Source organism: Peromyscus maniculatus, chromosome 18 (genome assembly GCF_049852395.1).
Source record: "Peromyscus maniculatus bairdii isolate BWxNUB_F1_BW_parent chromosome 18, HU_Pman_BW_mat_3.1, whole genome shotgun sequence".
Classification (NCBI taxonomy): domain Eukaryota; kingdom Metazoa; phylum Chordata; class Mammalia; order Rodentia; family Cricetidae; genus Peromyscus; species Peromyscus maniculatus.
In genome coordinates this window covers 18,683,443-18,709,454 of record NC_134869.1, presented here as the reverse complement: position 1 = coordinate 18,709,454, position 26,012 = coordinate 18,683,443, and the positions used below count along the sequence as shown (strand labels likewise).

The 26,012-nt window shown below is 46.2% G+C and overlaps 1 protein-coding gene and 1 non-coding gene across 4 annotated transcripts in view; one reads left to right on the top strand and one right to left on the bottom strand.

Annotated features, from left to right (window-relative positions):
- The window catches only part of Lta4h (leukotriene A4 hydrolase), a 36,024-nt gene extending 15,581 nt beyond the window's left edge, over nt 1-20,443 (bottom strand). Inside the window, exons 1-9 of one of the 3 annotated variants that reach the window (XM_006988459.4) lie at nt 20,186-20,443; nt 13,823-13,953; nt 12,256-12,376; nt 7,940-8,008; nt 6,069-6,173; nt 5,151-5,203; nt 2,113-2,185; nt 1,752-1,892; nt 104-127 (exon numbers count right to left, since the gene is read on the bottom strand). In XM_006988459.4, coding sequence (XP_006988521.1) covers nt 104-127; nt 1,752-1,892; nt 2,113-2,185; nt 5,151-5,203; nt 6,069-6,173; nt 7,940-8,008; nt 12,256-12,376; nt 13,823-13,953; nt 20,186-20,344 — 876 coding nt within the window. In that variant the 5' untranslated portion in view covers nt 20,345-20,443. The remainder of the gene's footprint in view (nt 1-103; nt 128-1,751; nt 1,893-2,112; nt 2,186-5,150; nt 5,204-6,068; nt 6,174-7,939; nt 8,009-12,255; nt 12,377-13,822; nt 13,954-20,185) is intronic. The other 2 variants (XM_006988460.4, XM_006988461.4) reach the window with 2 other exon arrangements.
- Nucleotides 20,444-20,810: 367 nt separating this feature from the next.
- Trnad-guc (transfer RNA aspartic acid (anticodon GUC)) lies at nt 20,811-20,882 on the top strand. Its single transcript has one exon. It is a non-coding gene; the product is annotated as a tRNA-Asp (tRNA).
- The last annotated feature ends 5,130 nt before the right edge of the window (nt 20,883-26,012 follow it).

Here is a 26,012-nt window from a genome sequence, read left to right as displayed (position 1 = left end):
GGACCAACCCAGTTTTATTTTACAGTAATAGCTTCCTAGTGATACAGTTTGTATTCTAAAACCTTCTGGAGGGTTAAGATTATAAAAAAAAGTTTTCACTTACATTGGAGAGTGACTTGTCACCTGCCTGTAAGAAAGAAAAAAAATCTTAGTATTTCCATCATCAGACAACAGACTGCAGCTGAATGCCACCAGCTTCTCAGACACTGGCCTGATGGCCACTGTATGTTTACTGTGGTACTTAATGGGTTCCAGAGACAGGGATTCAGAAAGCAGAAGTAACTGGGCATGGCAGTGCACGCCTTTAATCCCAGCATTCGGGAGACAGAGGCAGTGGATCTCTGTGACTTTGGAGCCAGCCTGGGCTACAGAGTGAGTTCCAGGACAGCCAGGACTACACAGAGAAAACCTGTCTCTAACAACAAAATAAACAAACAAAAACAAACAAACAAAAAAACACAAACAGATAAAGCAAAAGTTGCATTCTTCTTTCCCTAACCACAAAAAACTTTTCAATACAGGTAGGGCTAATAGGCTTCTCTCTAATTCTAGAATATGCTTCCCATGTCCATCTTGTATACCTAATCACTTTCTCTGTCTTTTTTTCTAGTGCATGTGTACATGTCTATGGGTGCATGCGTACACATGCACGTGCCTGTGCAGGCCCAAGGCTCTTCCACTGTTTCTTTTAAAGTGAGTCAGGGTCTCTCAATCAAACAAACCCAGAACTCGGTTATGGAGAGGCTTGCTAGGCAGTTTGCTCAGGGGATCTCAACTCTGCTTTCTGAGGCTGGAATGACAGGCAAGCAGTACTGACGTGGGTTTCTGCAAGTCTGAGCTCTGGTCCTCACAAGGACTATAAGCACTGAACAACCCCCTAGTCCCTCCTTTCTTATAACTCACAACACAGTAAGGAAAATTTATACGGCCCAACGTGTTCTATGGTGTATCCCAGTCTACTTATTTAGTTGCTAATTAAGTCCTTGCTTGATTCTCAGTAGGAGTCAAAGTAGCTTACAGGTCTATAAAACAGTCATATGTGGTAGGCTGATCTTCTCCTACATGCTGGGCAATGAATTTTTGCTTGACTAGTACCTGACTGCAAGGTATAAATGATGTGGCTCCTTTGTCTAGAGACATAATTCATCAAAGGATTGCTGTCGCATGGCGCTGCCCCCTTGATGTTTCAAAATAGCCTAAATATAATATTCCCTTTCCCCAACCAACGGCCACATCACTCTCCTTTGAAAAGTGAAATTTCGATAACCACAACCAGTCATAAAATTAGAAACAGGGTTATAGGAACAAGAGAAATAGATGAAAAAATATTACTAGGAGTCTAAGGTTCTTCCCATCTGTGTGTGTGTGTGTGTGTGTGTGTGTGTGTGTGTGTGTGTGTGTGTGTGTGCATGTTCATATGTGAGCATGTAGAAGCCAGAGGACAACCTTGGCTGCCATTACTTAAGCACTACCTACCTTGGATTTTAAGACGGTGCTTCTCACTGGCCCAGGATTCATCAAGAAGGCTAGGGTGACTGGCCACTGAACCTCAAGGATCTGCCTGTCCCTACCTCCCTAGTCCAGGATTACAAGTGTGTACAGCCACATTCAGCCTTTTCACATGGCTTCCGGGAGGTCAAACTCAAGTCCTCAAAGTGTACAGCAAGTACATTATCCACTGAGCTATGCTCCACCCCCTCACCAAGGTTTATATTTGAGATCTCCGTTTCGGATGAAGATATACTTCTTACCAGTAGAGTAGGAGTTACGAATGTGAGACAAGGGTTCTCCATGCCGCCGTAAGGGAAGGACGGGGGCAGGACCAATAGATCGTACTGCCCCCACACATAGGGACCTCCCAGATCTTCTGCGATCTGAAGCATAGATTCAGTCTGAAAAATGAATGCATACGTATCTCCTCTTAATGGTCACAACAGTAATTCCCTGAAATTTTGCAAATAGCTTTCTGTGAAGTTTGCAAGCTAGGAATCTTTACTGGAATGATAAACAGAAAGCAGCAACCACAGACGCACAGGGCCTGTGCTTGACCTAGCACTCAAACCTTAAATCTCCTGTCTATCACAATTATTGGGAAGGTTCTGTACGACCAACCTCAGAAAATTCATAAGCAGATTTTTCCACCTGCTCCTTCTCGGACCACACCAGAGTTCTTGGACCAATTTGCCTGCAAAATGGAAAAGCTTCGTCAAAAAAAAAAAAAAAAAAAAAGTCAAGTCAATTACTCACCTGGTTCTAGGAAGGGCCTAGACATCTTGTAATAACAAACCCTTACGAAATAAGACCAGAATGACCATGTGCTCACCAAGAGCGATAAGGCCGAGCACCCTGAGATAACAAACCCGCTGTTAAACATACAGCAATAGCTTTATCTGTTAACTCCCCGTGAGGCCCAGTCCAGGTTCAAGGAAAACCGGGGCATGACATGGAGGTTAGCTTCCGGGCTCCGTGCTAAGACCTCTGGGGATATGGGCTACTCTCTCAATCCCAGAATGCGGAAGCCCAGTCAGAGATTGAACAACAATAACAACAACAACAACAACAACAGTCCTAGAATAGGGAGAGATTACACACTTGGTTATGCTGGACACCATGTTAAGAAATCAACAGGTAAAGCAAGTAACAGAGATGACCCTCACGGACATCATTCAAAACAAATAAACTGGCCGGCAAAAGGCACCCGCTGCGTTCTATTTATATGAAGTAACTAGCAGTCACACTGCAGGCATGGAGACAGGACAGTTGCAGGATGGGGATGCTTACGTGGGGGACAGGGTTTCAGTTCTGCAAGATCTGTTTCGCAACAAGGTAGCTATATTTCACACTACCGAGCCCCACTTAAAAATGGCTAAGACTAACATCCGTGTGATTTTTTACCATCATTATAAAAACAAAAAGAAATCACACATTATAACCATGCATCATCACTTCAGCTTAAAATGTGGTTACACCAAGTCCCCAAAGAAGATTTTGTCATGGTACTCTACCACAGTTGACAACAGTCTCTAGAACATTCCTTCTAAACTTATTCTCCAGACATTTACTGTGAAGATTGAGGAGTATCTGGAGAATTCATTAAAATATAAATTTTGGTTTAGAAGCTTGAGAGAAGGCCCAAACACTTGCATTTTTTTTTTTACTTTTAAAATTATATTATTATTATGTGTGCGCACACACACATCATACACACACACACACACACACACACACACACACACAAGTCGCAACGCACATGTGGAGACCAGAAGACAACTCTGTAGAGCTGGATTTCTCTGTCCACCTTACTCCAGCGATTGACCTCAACACTTCAAGGTTTGCCTCAAGAGCCTTCACCCAGATTTGCATTTCTGTGAACTACCAGGCTGTGGTCTGTAGACCAAGCTGTGAGTGCGACCCAACAAAAATTTAGCAAGGGTCACAAAAACACACACATTATGATGAAACCTGGAATTTTTTCATAGCCATATTTTGTTTACAAAGCAAAACTAAACTAATTTCAATAATATTTATTTGACCCAGTAGATCCAAAGTATTATTTAAACACAGTAGGTATACAAATTATTAAGGGAACATTTTACATTTCCATATAGTTTTCTGAAATGCAGACTGTATTTTTATTTATAGAGCATGGCAGTTTGGATGAGTTGTGTTTCAAATGCTCAACGGCTTCATGAAACCACAGCTTACAGACAACACAGTGCTTGGTCTTAAAAGGTCTTACATGGTCTTAAAAGGAACAAGACATAGGCCCTGGCTTGGACAGGTCTAACTGTATGACCGAGCAAGTTCCTAAAAACTCTTGAGTATCGGTTTCTTCTTGGTAAAATGAGAACAACAGTCATAGGTACCTGAGCTAAGGAGTCAACGAGATACATGCATTGGAATGGGCGTTCATCGCTAGCTGCTGTAACAATCATACTATCGTTTATTGAGCGCTTCCTACAGGCCTGGAGCTTTCCATCCTTTGAAGTGTATTCCTTCCCTTTTCCAGAAGAAGGAAATGAAACTCAGAGGCAGTGAGCGATCCAAAGACGAGCTATCCAACCTGGCTCTGGGTTGCCTGACTTCTCTATCAAGTCCACACTCTTAGCAACTAAAAGACGATGGTTATTATAAACATTCCAATTTTCAGTTGTCTAGAAGTAAGAACAGAGTCGGGAGGAGGGCTCAGGCAGAAAAGTGCTTTGCCTAGCAAGTACAAGGACCTGAATCCTAGAACCCATGTAAAAACATGGAGTATGGTATTGTGCGTTTGTAACCCCACCACTGGAGAGGTGGAGGCAGAGGATCACGTGACGCTTGCTCGCCAGCTAGTTCAGCCTAACTGTAGAGCTTCAGGCCAATAAGTAGACTCAAGGAGGTGGACAGCGTCTGAGTATGACAACTGAAGTCATCCACTGATCTCCACACACATGCACAAGTGTGTGCACATGAAAACACACACACACACACACACACACACACACACACACACACACACACACACACACACACACGGACCTGCCACATATACATACACACAGAGATAAAAATTTGAAATAAACTGGGTGTGGTGGCGCACGCCTTTAATCACAGCACTTGGAATGCAGAGCAGGTAGATCTCTGAGTTCAAAGCCAGCCTGGCCTACATAGCGGGTTCCAGGCCTGCCAGAGCTAGAGATTGAAACTCTCTACAAAACAAAACAACCAACCAAACAAAAGAGCACGTTGGCTATTGATAAAACTTTAATCAAAAATACCCTATCTCTGTACTATTTCTAGGATTCCAACGGCTTTATAGATCTTCCTCATTCCCCGCAGCCACCTAGGGGGCTGGAGAGGCAGATTATAATTTCCAGGAGAAGGAAATGGAAAACATGAGACATGCGTTGTTCGAGCTCACATCTGATTCCTGTCTCAGTCTGAAGGCAAGAGTGCGCTTATTTTACATTTGGAAAATTGAAGGTGTAACAGTCAAGACTGTCATCAAAATAACTTGTCTACAATTTATAATTCTATTTGAACTTCTAAAGCTGTCAGCCCGACATCTTGGGCAATACACAATGCCCGTCGACCCATCAACCCTGCCTGGGAGGTCAACTTGTCTATGGTTTGATCTTTTCATAAACCGCAGAATTTGCGCAAAAGCTCACCTGCTTTCTAAAGCTCCGACGACTAAGGCGATCAGATAGCACGGTATGGGCACCTAGAGGAGAAAAACACAAGCTACATCAGTGAGGAGACCCGATAGTTCAGATTTAAAATGATGCAATTCCCCTTTAAATCTCCAAGTGTTACTATGAAGCACTGTCCTGTGGTCCCTTCTCAAACAGATCTACTTTTAAGGGGCAGATAGTTCAAATGTATGATACAAAAACACTTCAAAACATCCATTTCCCTTTCATTCTACAAAAAGGAAGGCCAATGACATGCAAAAAACCAGGACTGCACAAGTTTAAACGGGACATTAGGCATTTTTCAAAAAGTAACCGCTAAGTACACAGGCACTTCTCCCTTATATTTTCGGATTTTTTTCCCTCCAACTTTTAAAACGTTTCCCGCCTTAATTCCTTTATGTTTTAAACCAGCAATAAGGAGGTGCCAAAGCTATGATAACACAGGTCCCAAAAGGAAGCAACATCGTCCACTGTGAAGACAATTAATAAACCATGTCTCACAAGTATACACAGATAGTCCCTTCTGTCCGCTCAAGGTCAGAGATGCAAGCTAGGTTCATTCCCAGCGGAGTCAGAACTTTAACCTACAGGGCGGCAACACTGTTCTTCTCTGGTAACGCCTCACGTACAGATGCTCCTACCAGTCACAGCGCACACGGAGGTGAGGATGAAGACTAAGAGTAAGAACAGGAAGCCTACTGGGACTGGATCCAGGAAGTGCAGTCGGACACTCCCAGCCATACCTAGTGAGCAACCTCTCTGTAAGTGCATCAAGAGGGCAGAGGGCTGCTTTTGAAAGTCTACCCTGTTTCCAGATTCCCAGGACAGGTGCCGGTGCCTTGAAGTTCACTACCAACCGAGGCAGAGCGTTGGTATCTGATCATCTGATCTTACCCTCTGGTTGAATCTGTAGATCTTCCTGCTGGGGTCTTCTGGGTCAGGCGCTTCTCCGTCGCGGATTGCACTCATGAGAGCCACCAATTCTTTTGGGACAGACACCTAGTCCGAAGGGGGGAGAAAAATCACTTCTAAAGTTGAGGGTCTACGCATCTTAAACTAGACATGTCAGATGATTTTCTTGCCACCTAGTTTTGTAAATGGGATCAGCAACGTGGGAACACATCTTAGCAATGAAATGTGATGAGTCTTTCCATTTACCAGGACTAGTAAGGGCAGGGTTTGGGGAGAAACTATATTAGAACATCAGTTTGCTAGCTACTAACTGCAGGGACTTGGGTGGGTAATCTCCCCGAGCCTCAGTTTCCCCACCAAAATGGGCAAAATGTCACAGGTTGAGACTGACCAGCAGCACCGTGAATAAAGACTGCCATCAACAACTGTTCCCTTCCATGCCCCCAACAAACTCAAAAGACGATATACTCGTGGCAGGGCAGAGGATGTGGCTTTGGCCATCTTACATTTAGAACTTGGAGACACAAACAGTATTTTCTGAGGGGAGGTAACTACAACTTTGGCTGAAAACCATGTGCTGTGTGGGATAATGCTTTTTGTACACTGGTTTAATAAAATACTGATTGGCCAGTAGTCAGGCAGGAAGTACAGGCAGGATAAGCAGACAAGGAGAATTCTGGGAAGAGGAAGGCTGAGTCAGGAGATACCAGACCACCATCTAGGGAACAGCATGTAATGGCACACAGATAAAGCCACAGAAAACATGGCGACATATAGATGAACAGAAATGGGCTGAGTTTAAGTGTAGGAGCTAGTCAGTGGTAGGCCTGAGCTAATGGCCAAGAAGTTATAATTAATATACGCCTCTGTGTGTTTACTTGGGTCTGAGCGGCTGAGGACCAAGTGGGACACAGGAAAACTTCCAGCTACAACCATGAAATCATTTTCTCTGGAAATCACAAAACGGAGGGTCACTGATGTGTGTCCCTTAGCCTTGGAATCCTGAACACCCGAGTGTTAGTGGTCTAACAAATACACACCCTAGCACAAGTGTGACTTGCCTCTCCTTGCACAGATCAGGCTCCGTACTATATCAAAGACGGAGTCGATCAGCAGGGGTCAGTTTTACCTCCTCTGCCATCTAGGTCATGACACATTTGTGGGCCAACAGTGGCACTCAGACACTGACAGGCAGTTCATGACCGTCATTCGGACTTGCTCAAAGTCACACAGTTTGGTGGTAGAGAAGATTCCAGAATCTGGAGGTCCCATGCCTCCAAGCATAATATTCTATAGCACTAGAAAAGTGTGTTCGGTCCTAGAGAGACTGGGGAATGAGCAGCTCCCATGAGTGAACACTGGTCTTCGTTTTATTTGCTTGGTCTAAGGAGGCCCAGCCTCTGGAACGGTGTTCATGAACTATAATCCAACCCCCCAAAGGATTAGCAGGACCAGTGACAGAGGAGGACACACACAGAGATAGATCGGGAGATGCTGCCTGGGGCATCTACACCTGGGCATCAGAGCTGCAGAAGGCATTCTTAGGAAAAATCATCTTCAATTCTTACTTCAGATCCAGAATTTTAATTTCTTTTTTAACATGAGGATAATACGATTTCCCTTTTTCACACTTACAATGTTTAAAAGTACCTTTCTATTAGAGATTCAAAATGATGTCCACAGACCCAGTAGGATCCTATTAAGTAACTATTAACACTAAATATTAAGAAAATAATTAAGGAACACTAATATGAAGTAAATATCAACACTATTCCTATCTCTGAAGCTCGGATCGGCTCCGTTTGTCATCCACACCACCTTTAGTTAATTCAGTTACCGGTTGTGACGCTTACCTCCGCGGTGTAGGTCAGCTTCACGGAAGGAGTGTCTTGGCATGGGAGGACTGCTCTGCAGTGGATGGCCTGGGGGGAGGGAGAGAAAAAGGACAGCTGCCCCTCTTCTCACAGGGTCTTGTATAATATTAGAAGGACCAGCCTCAATATTATACATCCCAGGGGCTCAGGAGAGAGAACTACTAACGGCGAGGACTATTATCAGGAAATAGAATCTCAGCACACTGAGCTCTATCATCCACTTGCTTTAATTCCTCTGGCATAACATCCTTTATACACAGCTTCAGTTCTGTTCTCATGTCTAGCTCCTTTCTTGCCTGATTTCTCTCTATATTTATCTACTGTGCCCTCTAGGTTCTATCTTAATTCCTTCATCTAGTTCTTCTAAGTTCTCATCTGTCTAGTTCTTTCCCCCATCAGCTCCTCTCCCATCTCCTTCTCTCTCATCTGGCTCTTCCTCATCTTGTTCTTCTCCATCTGGCTCGTCCTCATCTTCCATCTTGTTCCTCTAGTACTCTCTTTTAGCCCTTCAATCTAGTTCTTTCCCATCTCAGTTTGTTCCTCTCAAGTTCTTACCCATCTAGTTCTTCCATCCTCTTTTCTCTTCTCTCTCTGCCCTGGAAGTCCCGGTATACAAAGGGAGGGTCCGAGCTAAATTGTGTAAAGCTATTACTTAACGTCCACCTCTCCTAGCCGGTGTCTCCTTGTGGAATTTACTGTAAGTCAGGAGAGTTGCATGTGGGCTGTTATCATTGTTAGTCCTCGGAAGTTGGGCACCCCCCTGGGCGGTGTCTCCTTGTGGAATTTAAGTCAGGAGACTTGCTGGTGGGCTGTTATCATTGTTAGTCCTCGGAAGTTGGGCGCCCACCTGAGTGGTGTTTCCTGTAGTCCTTGAAAGTGGCTAAGGGAGATATCTGATTCCAGAGAAAGCCTTTCCCTGAGGCTGTTCTCCAAATACTTGGAATGTGTATGTCCAGAGAGTGATCGGTCTATACTGTTAGCCCTTCTTAGGGAAAAGTCAATTGGGAAATCTATGAAGGCACACATGATTTTCATAACAGAAGACAGCTGAAACATAACAAGCCAAGTAACACCAAAAACTCCTTGGGATTTGGCTTCCTCTGGAGGAATTCCCTGATTCCTCCAGGTAGTGACTTTGCCATAACCAGCTGAGTTCTTAGGATATTCCTGCGGCCCACAGCAACAGATCAACTCTACAGAAACAACTAAGATCACAGCATTGGTCTCACAAAATCTTTCTAAAGATTAATACAGTTTTTGTATCTCATGAGATCTTTTAGAGTAGCAAGAAGCAAAACTAGATCTGTGGGTTTAAAATAATCAGATCTCAGGGCTGGGAAGCCTGAGGACCTGGATCTGGATCCCAGCACCCATGTCTGTCTGTCTGTCTGGCTTTTCCGGTTCTTGTTTTGATTTTGTAAAGCCCGTCCTGCTGCACAATCCTATAACCCTCTGCTGGGGAGGTGGAGGCAGGAGGATCACTGGACCTCACTGGCTTGTCAGTCTAGCTGGTGAGTTCTGGGTTCAACGAGACACAATGTATCAAAAAAGGATGGTGAGAGACTGAAGACACCTGATGATAACCTCTGGTTCCCGTACACATGGGTACACCACCACCACCACCATCACCCCCTGACATCATACACATGTACACAACACCCCCATGTACACACACACCATATACATGTATATAACACCCCCACATGTACACATACAAAGAACCCCTAACATGTACATACACATACCATACATATGTATACAATACCTCTACATGTAAACACACACACACACACACCATACACATGTATGCAATAACCCCACATGTACACACACACACCATCCACATGCATACAACACCCCCCACATGTACACACATACTAAACACATGTATGTAACAACCCCGACATACACACACACACACACACACACACACTGAACACATCACCACAACAAGGGCAAACAGACTTAAAGTCTCTCACTTCACATCTACAGGATTCCTTAAAAACCCAATCTTGCCAGGCGGTGGTGCACACCTTTAATCCCAGCACTTGAGAGGCAGAGGCAGGAGAATCTCTATGAGTTCAAGGCCAGCCTGGGCTACAGAGCGAGATCCAGGACGGGCACCAAAACTATACTGAGAAACCCTGTCTCCAAAAAACAAACCCAACCTGGAGGGACTGAGAGATGCATTAAGAAGCACCTGTCAATCCTGCCGAGGACACAGGTTCAGATGTCAGCAGCTACATGCCAACTAACAACTGTCTATAACTACAGTTCCAGAAGATCAAACACTCTCTCCTGGCCTCCATGGGCACTGCACACATGTGGTACACAGGCACACATGCAGGCAAAACACCCATCCACATCAAATAAAAACAAATCTTTAGGGCTGGAGAGATGGCTCAGAGGTTAAGAGCACTGACTGCTCTTCCAGAGGTCCCGAGTTCAATTCCCAGCAACCACATGGTGGCTCACAACCATCTGTAATGAGATACAGTGCCCTCTTCTGGCCTGCAGTCATACATGCTGTATACATAATAAATAAATAAATCTTTAAAAAAAAAAATCTTTGCCGGGCGGTGGTGGCGCACGCCTTTAATCCTAGCACTTGGGAGGCAGAGCCAGGCGGATCTCTGTGAGTTCGAGGCCAGCCTGGGCTACCAAGTGAGCTCCAGGAAAGGCGCAAAGCTACGCAGAGAAACCCTGTCTCGAAAAACCAAAAAAAAAAAAAAAAAAAAAAAAATCTTTAAAAATATAGAACAGTGGGATAAAGTCCAACCAGACGCACTAACTGGGTCTCTCTCCTGAAGCAGCTTCCCAGAACACACTGCTCGAGCGTCTCCCCAGGCTGCGGCCAGGTGGCCTGGCAACACTACAGTGTTTTTTACATGCGTGCTACCGGGTAAATCAAACTTGGGTAAAGAGAGAGCCGGGGCAACAGCTGGAAGCATCAATCAAGTCACATCTGCCCACGGCCAGTCAACCGCAACAAATTCTTAATCTACCTGGAATCCGCTTCCCGTACTTTAAAACGCTGCCAGGAAAAGCCTAGAACAAAATACTTCAAATTTACATTCTCGGGATCTACCCGCATTACATTTCTTGTTAACTTTACCTAATGGACATTCTATGAGAAACACTGACTGAAAATCAGCAATTAGGAAGCGATACGGGGTACACAATTTGTATATTCTTGCCTAAAACGTTTTATCTTATTTCAAGTCATTTTCCGTGTGTGTGCACATGCACGTTTGTCTGTTTTTTGAGACAGGGTCTCATGTACCCCAAGCTGGCCTCTGATCAGCTTTGTAACCAAGGCCAGCCTCGTACTTCCGAACCTCCTGTCTCTACTCAAGAGCTGGGGACAGGGTGCATGCACCACCCCAGCCCTTTTCCAGATAATTTTCTTACATTAAAAAGATATCTCAAGTAGTGTCACACAAAGTAAATATGTTTAAATCACACTTTGGTGCTTTATACATTTTAAATTGAACCTGAGCTCAACATGATAGCTACCACACAGGGGTATTAAAATTAAACAATGCGAAGTATCTGACATGATGCCTGGAAACACAGTAAATGTTTAATGAGGGGCTTTTGTTGTTTGTTTTCTGAGACAGGGTTTCTCTACATAACAGCCCTGGCTGTCCTGGAACTTGCTCTGTAGACCAAGCTGGCCTCAAACTCAGAGATCCGCCTGCCTCTGCCTCCCGAGTGCTGGGTTTAAAGGCATGTGCCACCACAGCCTGTCTTGAGGGACTTTCTTTAATCATAAGTGATTTGATTATTAACAGAATTAGGACTTTTTCTTCAGAAAAGTTTTCTATTTATCCTTGTAATAAAGTAGCTCTAATTGTACAGTATTTTAACTCTAGCTTTAAAATGGGAAGAAGTATTTGAAATCATGTCATTCTAAAAGTATACTTAATATATTTCACAACTAGGAATTCAATCTTTCAGGGTCCTCTTTCTCACTGGTACCATTTCTGCAACCACCACACATGACTTTTGCTGATTACATTTTTCTAGCGTTTTAGGGCCATTCATTACGTCCCTACTCAAGGGCAGGGTGTATTCTAGGTGCTTGGGAAGTAAGTATAAATAATCCTTAAATACTTCAATTTAGGTACGTTGTTTCCAAATCAAAGAAATCTGCCTTCAAAAACTGTAATTAATAGCAACTTACAAACGAGAGTATACGTTGTCTTATATACTATGGAACAAAAGCAGTGTGCTGTACAAGCCCTGCATGTGCCGGGAACCTTCCTCCGTCAGTCCCAGGACACCCTTTTTACCTGGCACTGACTGAAGAGGTATGGGTGCTGCTTCCCAGACGTCTGCTCGGGAGTGAGCCACTGAAGCGCAGAGGATTTGGGAGAGGTCTCATAGGAAATTTCTATAACCACCTCTTGATTTCTGCATGAAACAGAGACAGATATTAATCCAGTGTGAATACACTTCGCAGAAGTTGACTTCAGAATACACACAGGGAACAACAGCATGAGCAACTATCCCGAGGTCGGTCGGTCTCACTGATGGAGAGTGAGTTCGAGAGACGCCGCCGCTTATGTAAATCTGGCTGACTTGGCCACCCGTGTGTCAGCCCGGAGTTCCTTCTCACTCTGTGGCACTCATGAACACGTGACGGGAACTAATGTCAGCCAAGTGGCCCACAGTGTGCCGCCTACTCTGCATCCGTGACATCGTTTTGTCTTCTGTGACAGTGGGGACGTGGAAGAATCAATTTTGCCGCCGCGACGGTGGCGGCGGCGGCGGCGGCGGCGGCAGCAGCAGCGCACGCCTTTAATCCCAGCACTAGGGAGGCAGAGCCAGGCGGATCTCTGTGAGTTCGAGGCCAGCCTGGTCTACAAAGCAAGATCCAGGAAAGGCACCAAAGCTACACAGAGAAACCCTGTCTGGGGGTGAAGGGGGGAGAAAGAAAGAAACATGTAGCTGTGGAATCCAGAAGCACTGATAACAGGGATGAGCAAGAGCTCTGGAGACTGGCAGCCCAACCTGGACCGAAATCCTGACACCGGGGCAATGTCTCCATCTCAACACACCAGTTTCTTCCCCTGTAGAATGGGGTTAATGAGGTTGTCTCCCAAGCTAGGCTTGTGGCTTCCTTCTCTTTCTTTTTTTTTTTTTTTTAATATTTTAAATTTATTTATTTTTATTTCACATACATTGGTGTTTTGCCATGGGTGTTGGGTCTCAGGAACTGGCATTACAGACAGTTGTGAGCTACCATGTGGTTGCAGGGAATTGAACCAGGGTCCTCTGGAAGAGCAGTCAGAGCTCTTAACCACTGAGCCATCTCTGCAGCCCCTTCCTTCTCTTTCTTGAAGGGGAGGAGGAGGCATAGAGATCCTGGAAGGTGGAGTAGATCATCCTTGCTTCAGGCTAATAGTTCCCACTTTCTCCCTGCCCCGAGTATCAAGGGGTGGGGTACACTCCTGCCTAATGAGTCTGGCTACATTAGTAACTTCATTTCTCTTCTAGTCCCCTCCCTCATCTAGAAGGGCCGCTCCTAGGCTTAAAGAATTAAAGACGTGCCAGGCGGTGGAGGGTTTCTCTGTGAAGCTTTGGTGCCTGTCCTGGATCTCACTCTGTAGACCAGGCTGGCCTCAAACTCACAGAGATGCACCTGCCTCTGCCTCCCGAGTGCTGGGATCAAAGGCGTGCGCCACCACTGCCCAGTGAACATACCATTTTTCACTGTCCACACCAATGTGAACAGATTACAGAAACGACTGCCAATCACTACATATAAACAAACATTAGAAACATAGAAAGATGTCTGAATTATTTTAAAGCATACTTTGCCATTATTCAGTCATAAAAAGCGGAGGGCGGTCATACTTGCTCAGAGCGATGGGCAGAGAGATCTCCATCGGTGACCCTTTGTAACCCTGTCTTTCTCCAAGAGTGTATTTGACTTCTTGTCCATTGATCACCACTTTTTCTATTGTGAGGTCTTTTGTATCCAAAGTCTAGAATCAGATAAGAAGAAAACAGTTTTATGCATCCGAAGGAACAAATATTAGACACAGGTTTACTCCAGTGAATGTAAAACTAGCTACTTATAGAGCGTAAAATGCAGAGTGGAACTAAGAATAAAAGGCCTATAGTTTTGTCAGCTTAACACAACCTCGAATTGCCTAGGAAGAGAACCTCCATGGGGGACTGTCTAGGAGAGTGCGGCCTGTGGGGGGACTGTCTTGACTGTGTGGAACTGTGGTGGAGTCACCCACGGTGGGTGGCACCATTTCCCTGGGTGTGGGTCCAGAACTGGACAATGTAGAGGGACTGAGCACAAGCATACATGCATGCATTCATTCTCTCTGCCCCTGGCGGTGGATGTAACCGCTGCTTCAAATGCCTGCCTTCACTCCCCGTGATGACGGACTCTGACCTCACATTGTAAGCCAGATAACCCCCCTTTCCTTTACAGCTGCTTTGTCAAGGTGTTTTTATCACAGCAAGAGAAACAAAACTAAAGCAGAGTCAAGAGAACTGAAGGACCCGTATTTCTCAACACTCTAAGCAACCTGAAAACGTTACAGTTATAGGACTTGTATATAATTAACTCTGGGATACTCATTTATTTTAGACTCTGAATAAAAGCCAATCTTAAGTTAAAATGCCTTTCACTCTGTTAAATGTTAACTTCTGTTATAGAAATCTTTCCCCTGTGGTTTAAATTTCTTTCACTCTGATTCAATTTAACATATTAATGTCTCACTATATAGTCTCTCCTAGAAAGCATACACTCCAACTCCTACAATATACTTTAGTAAAAACCCACTCCTTAGGCAGACCATGCACAACTACTGTTGAATAGCTAAACGAAGGTCAACCTTGGAAGGCATGCCGCCTAGCCAAGCCTGCAGGCGGCTGAGGGACCCTAGGCACTTACTGTGGCCAGTTCAGGGCAGCCGCCTTGGGCACGCGCAGGGCTGAGAATTTCTGCCCCATAATCTCCCCCAGAAACCACATGGTTTCGCCATCTCTCAGCTAGGCTCTTGTTGTATACCACCAAACTTTCCCAACAGCCTGAACAAGCCTCTCACAGAACCTAAGACTCTCTCTGCCCTTCCAGATACTAACTGGGCCATCTTCCTTTCTAGTTTAAAAATCGAGGGTAATCTAAGACGGCTGCTGCCACTGTCCCTCGGTGACTTTTTTTTCTCCTCCTCTTCCTCTGGGTTTTAGTACCTTGGCTACTGGAAGGGAAGTCTCCCTGGTCCACGAAATCTTTCTTGGTAAGCTGGCCTCCGTACACTCTAGCTCTTTTCTGTTTTGTTTTGTTTGAGACAGGGTTTCTCTGTGTAGTTTTGGAGCCTGTCCTGAATCTCTCTGTAGACCAGGCTGGCCTCGAACTCACAGAGATCCGCCTGGCTCTGCCTCCTGAGTGCTGGGACTGCAGGCGTGCGCCACCACTGCCCGGCTCACTCTAGCTCTTGTGGGCTTTGCCACTTGGCAGGAACCCCACCCTGGATTCCGACTTCACGTAGAAATGATTCTCTGACTTAATACTCTCTTCTCTGTCACTCCTGGACACAAACACACCCCGATGTGAGCCTCGGCCCTTTGCTTTTCTTGCCATATTCTTTATCCTCTCGCTCTTCTGCGTGCCCGCATAGCCAGCCAGACTGCGCCAGACGCTTTCATTTGCTTTTTGAGATAGGGTCTCATCTCGGTGCCAGACCAGCCTCGAACCCTCAACTTCCTGTCTCAGCACTCCTACTGGGTGCACGGAGATCACGGGGACGTGCCGCCACACCCTGTTCTATTGGTCTCTGCCAGCTGTCACTTCCCATGTGTTAACTGGACATCTGTAACTGCCTGGTCAACGCAAGCCCAGGCAGTAAGTACCACCTCACATTCAGTAGGCTTCTAAAGCTGACGCCACCCCTGTACCCCCTCAGGCAGCTCCTTCCTCTGACATCTAGATTCTCTTCCCAGAACTCCTCAAGGTACCAAATCTCTGACCCCAACGATTACTTCAACTAGAGCTGACTCATCTTCTCTCACGCTTGCATATTCAGAATATATGATCTCTAGCTTCATAAATACTTCGTCAGTAGTCACTCCTTTCTGTCTCTCCGTGATCTAAAGCTTCTTTCTGAACATCAGATTGGTTTTAAGGGTATCATTTGACTATCTGTGTTTACAGCAGACCTTAGAACAAAAAAGATGGATTAAACTGGGTCATTTCCCAACGGAACACATTCTATTTTCCGTATCGCCTGAACTCTTCAAATCTGCTCAGCATCAGAGGAGTCAGTTATTCTAATGACTACTTTTTGTGAAGAAGCCCCTTTCGATCTCCTGACTTCTAATAGCTGGCCCTGCCCTCTCCAGACACCCTCTGCACTATTCCATTATGACTGGGGTGGTTTAAAGAGAACGTTATCCAGGTGCGCACCTCCATGGTTTAGCTCAGTACCTGAAAATTATCAGACGGCAATTTTCCCATGAAGCCACTTCTAGACCAAAACAAGACAGAAAATGCGATTTTAAGCTACAGAACCCATCCCAAACCTCAACCTTTAGTTCCAAAGATTGTAAGAAATCCTCTTTCAAATTTCACTCAGGTTATTGACCATCACTGTCATCTAAAACAGAGGGAAGGAAACCAAGGAAACTGGTAACTGAAGACCTTCCAGCAAACATTCACTGCACACCAACTAGTCCCAAAGCCAAGCTACCTACATAGACGTTAAGACACCGCCTTGCATACGACAGGAAGGTCCTAAGGAAATGATTTACTATATGTCAGTGTCCCTCTTTAGACAACACACAAAAAGGCTCTGTATCCCCAAACAGGTGACATGCAACATAAATAAGTCACTTCGCCTTTTGCACAGGCTGCTGGGAAGCTCCACGTCAACTTTACACAGTACACTTCTTTTTGTGTCTGGTTGGGCTCTAATGCCGCGTCTTGATTCTCTTACATTTATTCTCTTCCTCTAGATTCCTTCTTTAAATCTTATTATACTGCACATGTTATTTTAATTTTATTTTTCCTGGTCCTAAGGATGGAACCCAAGGTGTCACACATGCTAGGCAAACTACCACAAAGCTACATGGCCAGTCTTTGCAATATGTTAATCAATCTTAAGCTTTCTGCTAAATAATAACAGGTTTGAGGCTAGGCATGGTGGCACATGCCTTTAGTCCTGGCACTCGGGAGGCAGAGCCAGGCGGATCTCTGTGAGTTCAAGGCCAGCCTGGTCTACAGGACGAGATCTAGGACAGGCACCAAAGCTACACAGAGAAACCCTGTCTGGGGGCGGGGAGACGACGGACGGACACAAAACCAAAAACAAAATCATAAACCAAACCACCCTGATGTGATTTTCAGCTCAGCCACTGTACTCGGTGGAGCCTGGAGGCTGGGCAGCATGCAGAAAGACTCACTGCCTGGCTCCCTCCATTCCCTAGGGGCTGACCTTGGCCATGACACAAAACCCTCGGGGCCACTAACTGAAGAACACCTCAACGAAATGGAAAAATTTAAGGTAAGAAACAAATGCTTGGAAGTTACAAATTCTGAGTAGCGAGGTTCAGGGTAACTAACCTAAAGCTGGGAAAGGATTTTAGAAAGGAGGGAATTGGTCCTCTTAGAGGGAGCGTTAGGCACCCCACAAACTCCAAAAACAGAGTAGTAAAAAAGACCCGACTTCTGGGCAAGTGGAAAGGCATGGTGCCATGACACTTTAGGACACAGACAGCGCTGTTAGCCACGTCCCCCATCTTCAGTTTAGACACTGCTTTCTAATTGAATTTGTCCCATTAATCAAACTCTTCACTATCCTCTGCAGGCCAAGTGCTAAACCAGGAATTTGAGAAGCAGATGGAAAAGACAGTTTCTTCCTCCCTTAAATCTACGCCAGGAGCTGCGGCTCATGCCAGTAAACCCGACACTTTAGCATCTTGAGATAGGAGGATCAAGTTTGAGGCCAGCCTGGGCTACATACTAAGTTCAAGGCCAATCCGAGCTACAGAGAAACACTGTCTCAAGAAAGGAATTCCTAATCTACTGAGAAAGAAACAAGTTAACTTCAAATAAATATAACTAGCGCCAAGCATTTGGTCTCAAGACTGTTGTCATAAACAAGCAAAACAATTACCAACAGATGTTACTTTGTACTATAATAACCTCTTTTGCAGAAAACTGAACATTAAAACTTCAGCTACTCCCTTAAACAGATATGCCAACCAGAAATCAACCTTTTTAAAGTCTTACTTTTCTGAAGATTGGGAAAACGATACCAGATCAGTTGTAAGATTGGGACATTGTGTTAAGTACTTATGCCTCCCAACTCTTGCTTACTTTCTGAGCAAAGGTGGAGCTTTCTAGCTACACAATAAAGAGTGGCATAAGGTCTTATGAAGCAGCGATAAGCCAGCCAAATTCACTTTCTTTTAATAAAAGGAAATTGAATCCAAAGAAGACTGAACTTCTGCCCGGCCGGGGCAAAGCTGCCCTTGCAGTAAGAGATAGCGAGCTGGGACTTCAAGACCGAAGTGCAGTCTATAAGGAAATAGTTAGAGCTACCTTCTTTGCCTATAAGGCTTTCATTCTTTCTTACAGTATTTTCAGTAAGTATATGCCAATATAAGAGTTAAGTGATTTATTAACAAATGAACAAATAATAAAAAGATTTTAAGGGGCAAAATCACTGGTTCTTATCTGCACTTCCAATTCGCCCAATCACGGACCCCCATTAATTTCACTCCTAAATTCCAGCCCTGGTTGCTTCCTGTTGTGCGTCGGTAAAGACGACCAAACAGTTCTGCAAAACACATCGTCTAGTTAGCAGGCTGAAGATAGCTGGTCCTTTCCTGTTCCTCTCATTTATTTCTAAAATGCTCTTCTATGACTCAAGGAAAAACTTCGATCCCGATACCATCAGATAACATAAGAACACTGACTACAGATTATACGGAACAGATCAAACTATGGAATAGTTCACGATTCTAAACAAACGTTTATTCAAAGGGCTAGAGAGTTTATAGAAGTACACATTTTATAGAAAGTGCAATAATGACTTGCTCCTTGGAACTACTTATAAAAAAAATTGTATTGAGTCATCCTTAGAAGACGGGAGGGTCCCACGGGTTCTTAAACTATTAGAAGACAGTGGTGATAAGAAGCAAAAGCAGGAAGGGGTCCTGAAGAGCAGAGGTTGCTTACGCAACAGAGACTGGACACCTCAAAAAAGGGTGGAAAGGGCCAGGAACCCTAAGGGGTGGGCAGGGAACCCTAAGGGGGAGGGGGCAGGGAACCCTAAGGGGAGGGCAGGGAACTCTAAGGTGGAGGGCAGGGAACCCTAAGGAGAGGGAGCAGGGAACCCTAAGGGGAGGGCAGGGAACCCTAGGGGGAGGGGGCAGGGAACCCTAAGGGGAGGGCAGGGAACCCTAGGGGGAGGGGGCAGGGAACCCTAAGGGGAGGGCAGGGGACCCTAAGGGGAAGGGCAGGGAACCCTAGGGGGAGGGCAGGGAACCCTAAGGAGAGGGAGCAGGGAACCCTAAGGGGAAGGGCAGGGAACCCTAAGGGGAGGGCAGGGAACCCTAAGGTGGAGGGCAGGGAACCCTAGGGGGAGGGGGCAGGGAACCCTAAGGTGGAGGGCAGGGAACCCTAAGGGGAGGGGGCAGGGAACCTTAAGGGGCTTTAGGTACAGGATGGGAGATCTGGGTGAGACTGTGGAGTAAGGACAGTACCCTAGGGGCTGGAAAAGTCGGGGACCTAGGACAGGGGTTCTGAGACGTGGGCCAAGGAAGAAGGGGGGGGGGCAGAGGGTGTAGGGGTAGTAAGCGCTGGGAACCGGGATGATGGGGGTGGGGGAGGATGGAGTATCTCAGGAGTGGGTGAGGGGTGAGGCGTGGAGGGGGCCCAGGAAGAAGGGAAGGCGCGGGAGCGGGAGGAGGAGGAGGAGGAGGAGGAGGAGGAGGAGGCGGCCCTCCTACGTGGAGGGTGAAGGAAGAGAGTGCGGATGCAAAAGCGGGGCTGAGGAAGGGGTGAGGGGGGAACCTGACAAAGAGGTGGGGGAGACCCGAAGAGGGGCCGGGCGGGGAGAGCCAGCGATCAGCGATCAGCAATCTGTGATCAGCGATCGCGGGGCTCGCGCGAGGCGCCCGCGCACGGGGGGGAGCAGGGGCGAGGAGCGGGAGGAGGAGAGCGGCCCCGGGAGCCCGCGGCGCCCCCCGGAGTACCAGGCTGCGCAGATTATCCTCCTGAGACTGGACGGTGAGCGCGGCCGTCCCGGTCAGCGCCCGGCGGGCGAAGTCGACGCTGCAGCGCAGATGGAGGTGCCGGGTTCGGCACACCGAGGCCGGGGAGGCCAAGGAGCAAGTGTCGGCGACCTCGGGCATGGTTCTGGGAGGCGCGGCGCACGTCGGTCGGCCAGCACCCGGGACGCTCGACCGCCAGACTCTCACCGCGAGCCGGAGCCGAGGGGAGGCGGCGCGCGGGGCACGCCGGGAAAGGGAGGCTCCGAGCCTCCGGGAGGCTGGGCGGAGGGCGGGGCGGGACTACAAATCCCATGGTGCCGCGCGAGCAGGCCAGCGCTAGACAGCCTGGGATTGGGGGGCGGTGCGAGGGGGGGGGAACCGATGGAGGGGGCGGGGGCGTCTGCCAGCAGGGGGAGGGTGGGTTAAGGGAAACGATGAGGAGTGGAGGGGAGACAGCGAATGGAACACTCCCATTTCAGTTCGGTTCAATTGCGGCAGAAGCCACGATGGCACCACGAAACGCGAGGACTGTTGGCGGACACGTCCTGAGGGCGGGGCGGTCTAGAATAGATAAAAGGTCTCTCAGAATAGGCCAACCCCATGCAATTCCTCGTTAGTATAGTGGTGAGTATCCCCGCCTGTCACGCGGGAGACCGGGGTTCGATTCCCCGACGGGGAGGCATATGATCTTTTGTTTTTCCCGGGTTCTCTTGGATATTTCCAAGTCCTAAGTACCTAAACCGGAATAAAACAGTATTACCACCCAAAAAAACCAACTGTGGTATGTGTGCTGGCCACAGGAGCACGTCTAGCGCGGCTCCGCCTCCTGTAAAAGGCAAAGGAGGGTTATAAAAGATGCCTGGCACTTTCATTTTAAGCAACTTTTAAGAAGGCCTGAGAAATGAGAAACAACCTGTGTTATTCAGCAAAGCGGGTCCCACCAGATTAAGTCTCTGAAAAGGGTTGTAACATTTCGCAAACACTGCATATTTTGAAAGACAGGAAAATTCACCTCTTCTACCACTTCCCTAAAAGGTTACAAAGACGTTTTTAATCCTAGTTCCCTCTTGCTTCACGCAGACTGCAAATGCTCAACGTAATTTGCAGGTACTGAGTGCATTCTGCCTCACGGGGCTGCCTAGGAAAGGGCTGGCGGGGAGGGGGATCGCTATCCAAACCAGTGGTTAATGTACACTCGACTCCCAGATGCTCCAATGACCTACCCCGCATGGTGCTAGGCTTCAAGGCAGGGCCATGCAGCACAGTACATTCAGTTCTGGAGGGACACATGTCACCTCTTCCGGGAGTGTCGGGGGTCACATAACCGAGGGGAGAGCACCCGAGATGGGACTTGACAGAGCATCTTCCTTACATTTAGGCCACGTAGTTCAGGTCTGACCAAGGCAACGTAAGCAGATTGTCGAGTATGGCTTCTGGGAAGTATCCTTCACAATTGCAATAAGCAAAACCAAACCGCTCTTCTGTTCTCCAGAACGTAAGATTTAAGATCTACAAATCTAACCGCGCATCACAGTGTCGACTTGGAACTGTGGGCTGAGAGAGATAAACAAATTAGGAGGAGCCACTAACCAGAAGAGGCCCACATCACTGGGTCCACGGAAACCCCCGTTCACTGCTTGGGGGGCCTTTTGAAAGAGAAATCCATTTGTTGAAGACAGCGTTATTTTTTTTGGATGTTTTCAGTCTTTGCTAGGAGCTGGTCCTAGCTGTACGTGCATCAGGTTCAGCCCAGCCCTTGCCCATGTCTGTCAGTCTGCCGTTATTTAGGGGCGGGAGGTTATTAATTTTCTTTATCTGAAAAAAAATTTCATACAATATATTTTGATCGTTTTCCCCTCCCCCAGTTCCTCCCAGATCCTCCTTACCTCTTTAGTTGCCCAACTTCATGTCGTTTTCTCTCACTTTAAAACGACGACAAAGAAACACAAAACACAAGAAAGAAACTCCACCAAAATGAAAAACAAATAAAAGACCAATAAGACAAAAAAATGCCCAAACAAAGCAAAATGAAACAAATATATATAAATCACTGAGTTTGTTTTGATCGTAGAGATGGGGCCTGTCCCAAAGTGTGGATACTTCTGGAGAAAACTGATTTTTCCACGTGGCAACTGGTATCAGTTTGCTGTCATTTTATCGTGGGCTAGTGGGTACGTCTGAAAACTTGTTGATCAGTCTAGTCTTTATTCTTCCTTGTGTTATCTGCCAGATCATTCCTTGAGATTTAGTCACCTCACTTCCTTGCTTAAATCTTTTGAGATCCCAGGGAGAGAAAGCCAGAGAGCTGGTTTTCTTCAGTGTCTCCAGTGCTTGGATGAACAGCCTTATACCTACTTGCATATGGGCAGCTCTGGTCGGACTCAGTGGGGTTTTTGTTTGTTTGTTTTTGTTTTTGTTTTACGAAGGATATAAAGTTGGGAGAGGAGGAGGAAGGAGAGACTTGGGAGGAGTTGGAAGTGGACTGAGGGAGAGAGTTGATCAAAATAAAATGCATTCATATTGGAAGAAGAAAAAAAAAACCCAACAGCAACGATAATAATAACTTTCCAAGATCTCACCAATGTCGACATGCCGTAATGTTTTAGCATGCAATTTCCATTAGTTTCTCTTTATCACCGTGGCTGTAAAACCTGAGGACAACTTGAAGGAGAGATTTTATTTCATGGCTTCAAAGGGTTCAATCCTGGGGTGCTTGACACACACAGAACATGGAGGCAGCAAACACACGTGGTGGCAGGGGGGCTGTTTATCTCAACAAAGAGAAAGGCAGACAGGACAAGATACCCCATGTACCCACAACCAGGGACCTAAAGTCACCATAGCTCCCTCAAATAGTTTCACTAGCTAGAAAACAAGCTGCCAACATTTTGGAGAGACACTTCCTATCATAACACAACCCAAGAGATTTGGCAGATGAAAACAATTATTTGTTTAAAAGCTTTGGCATTTAAACAAAAATGACCTATCATTCACAGTCTGCAATAACATACAGCTAACATATTGTGTGATTTTTAAAAATGAAAATTACATTAAAGGAATAAGAGATGAGTCTTGTTTCACGTTTAAGCTCCCTGTTCTGTAGTGGGATGGGTTGCTATTTTTGCTTTTTTTTTTTTTTTTTTCTCAGAGACTCTTAGTTTGCTTAGATTTGACTTGGAAAAAAAAAATGTACCAGTCCATCTGGATTTCTCAGTCGGACATTCTTCAGGATTGGGTCAGCATTTGAACACAGTGACTTTCTGCCATATATAGTCTGGTCCTCCGATGAAATCTTCTCACCGGGACGCCTCCTGCCTCTTGAAGAAATGCATCCCCTGCTTTACACCATACTATTTAAGTAACTCATTTTCATGCTCTCCGTGACAGAGATTGAGCAAACAATAGAAACCTTCAGGTTGGGACCCAACCTAACTCTACTGGACCAGGCTTCTTCTTTGGGGGCCACCAACCAGCTCCAAATCATGATACTGAGACTTCTTATTAATTCTGAATGTTCGGCCTTAGCTCTTATTTTAATCTGTTTCTCTTTACGTTTTGCATCAAGGCTTTTTACCTTTCTTTCTGTATGTCCTGTTCTGTCTCCTGGCTGGTGGCTGCATGTGTGGCTGACCCGGGTGTGTCCCTCTCGTTTTCTTCATTCTTAGAGCCTAGATTTCTCCTCCTACTTCTTCTCTCTGCCCGCCCCCACCTATCCTTTCTCTGTCTAGCTATTGGCCACTTAGCTTTTTATTAGACCAATCAGGTGCCTTAGGCAGACAAGGCGCAACAGCAACACATCTTTACATAATTAAACAAATGCAACACATCTTTACATAATTAAACAAATGCAACACATCTTTACCTCGGTAACAAAGGCAGCAGAAACAAGTGTAACACACCTTTACACAGTTAAAGTAATAATCTGCAGCATAAGCAAATGTAACACATCGTTGCCTAGTTAAAGTAATATTCCACAACATTCTGCTGGTTGTTCAGTTGAAATGTTGCTGATGGCTGGATGACAGAAACTCTGGCCAGAGCCCTTTGGATCCGGTTCCTGCTTGCCTTTCCAGTTCCAGCCTTCTCCCTTACCTCCAAAGCCGTCTGGGCTCTGATTGTCCCTACTCGCTACATTCTTCCTGCCAGGCTGTAGCACACATTTATTTCTCCTCACGCTTTAGCTTTCCAAGAACAGCCCCCACTCTTTCCTGTCTCCAAATCCTTCCTGGAAATCCCCTGGCTAGCAACTCTGAGTTGTTAGGATATGAGACTTTGTAAGGCAGACCTGCCTGGGAGGTGATGCCAAGGGATTCGTCTCATGTGCATAGCTAAGAACTCCTGCTCTTAAATCCAGAATCATGGAGGCATCTCTGAAATGAAAGGGGTTCATGGTCAATAGCTGTTAGCAAGAATGGGCCGGGTCCTGAGACAGCTTGGCAACTTCTAACAGCAAGAGGGTGTGCCGTTGGAAATATGATCAAACAGACCCAAGAGACGAGAGCATTTTTAACAAGGCAAGCATAAGTTCAGACTCAACTACTATCAGCTGTAGATAGAAAGGGTAGGACAAAGATATTATGAGGATGCTTTGGGGTAAGACCTAAAAGATACTGAGGTCACTGCTCTCTACAGGTTGAAGGGCTTGGACTTCCGGATTGGCCTCAGTCAACGTTCTGACAAGTTTCCCTGGAGACAAGAGGAAGATATTTAAGCAACGCTCTAACACTTACTCAGGAGTGTGGGACAGTCTTTCTTCTTTCACGGGAACCAAGTGTTACCTGAGTGTCTCCCTGGTCTCTCCCCATCCCCCTCACCATCAGCCTTTGTTATTAAATTTAGTTCATCTCAGAATTTTTCTTCTACCATGTTTTACTAAATATTTTTCTCTGGCACCATATAAGACTGATTGAAGAGGATTTGCATTGAGAGGTATAGGCAAGAAAAAGAACATATTTCAAGTCTACCTTCCTTATTGCCCCCCCCCCTTTTTTAAAGACAAACTTGTCTCCTATGTCAATTTTTGTAGCGTTTTACTGGTAACTAGAGTAGAGAGAAGAGTTCTGAAGTGAGAAACGTGGTGGCTTGGCCGACAGTCACGAGTAGCCTCGAGAAAGGACAGTCAACTCCAGTGTGAGCTTTGAAAGTAGAGCTGGAGGGGTTTCTGGTCGGAGCAGAGACGGGACATCAGGCAAGGGGAGGAGTCAGGGATGACGTCAAGACGTTGGCCTAAGAAACCAGGAGACCGTAATTTGTAATTTGATTAACCAAGATGCAGGTAGGGAGCCGGTTGGTGGTGGCGCACGCCTTTAATCCCAGCACTCGGGAGGCAGAGCTAGGCGGATTTCTGTGAGTTCGAGGCCAGCCTGGGCTACAGAGTGAGTTCCAGGAAAGGCGCAAAGCTACACAGAGAAACCCTGTCTCAAACAAACAAATAAAGATGGGCCGGGGGGCTGTGGGGAGAAGTTGGCTGGGTTGGGGGGGCGGTTCCATCTTTTACATGGTAACTTTGTAGTCATTTTACACAGGCTGTGTGGAGTCCTGAGGAAAAGGGGGGTGGGCTGTAGATGGGAATTGGGGGGCTCAGCATGGAGATGGTACACGAGGAAAAGCTAGCCACGGAGATGTGGGGACAACAGCAATGGAGGCAAGGCAATGGAATAAGCGTCTCCGCAGAGAAATGGGGAAAGCATTTGGAGAAAAGAAGTATCAGAGGTGTCCAATGTTGTTCCTCATTAACTAAGGGCTAAGCCTTGGCTGCTGGGTTGAGCAACGGGAAAAGTCATTGAAGTTGCCCAACCAGGACAGTCTG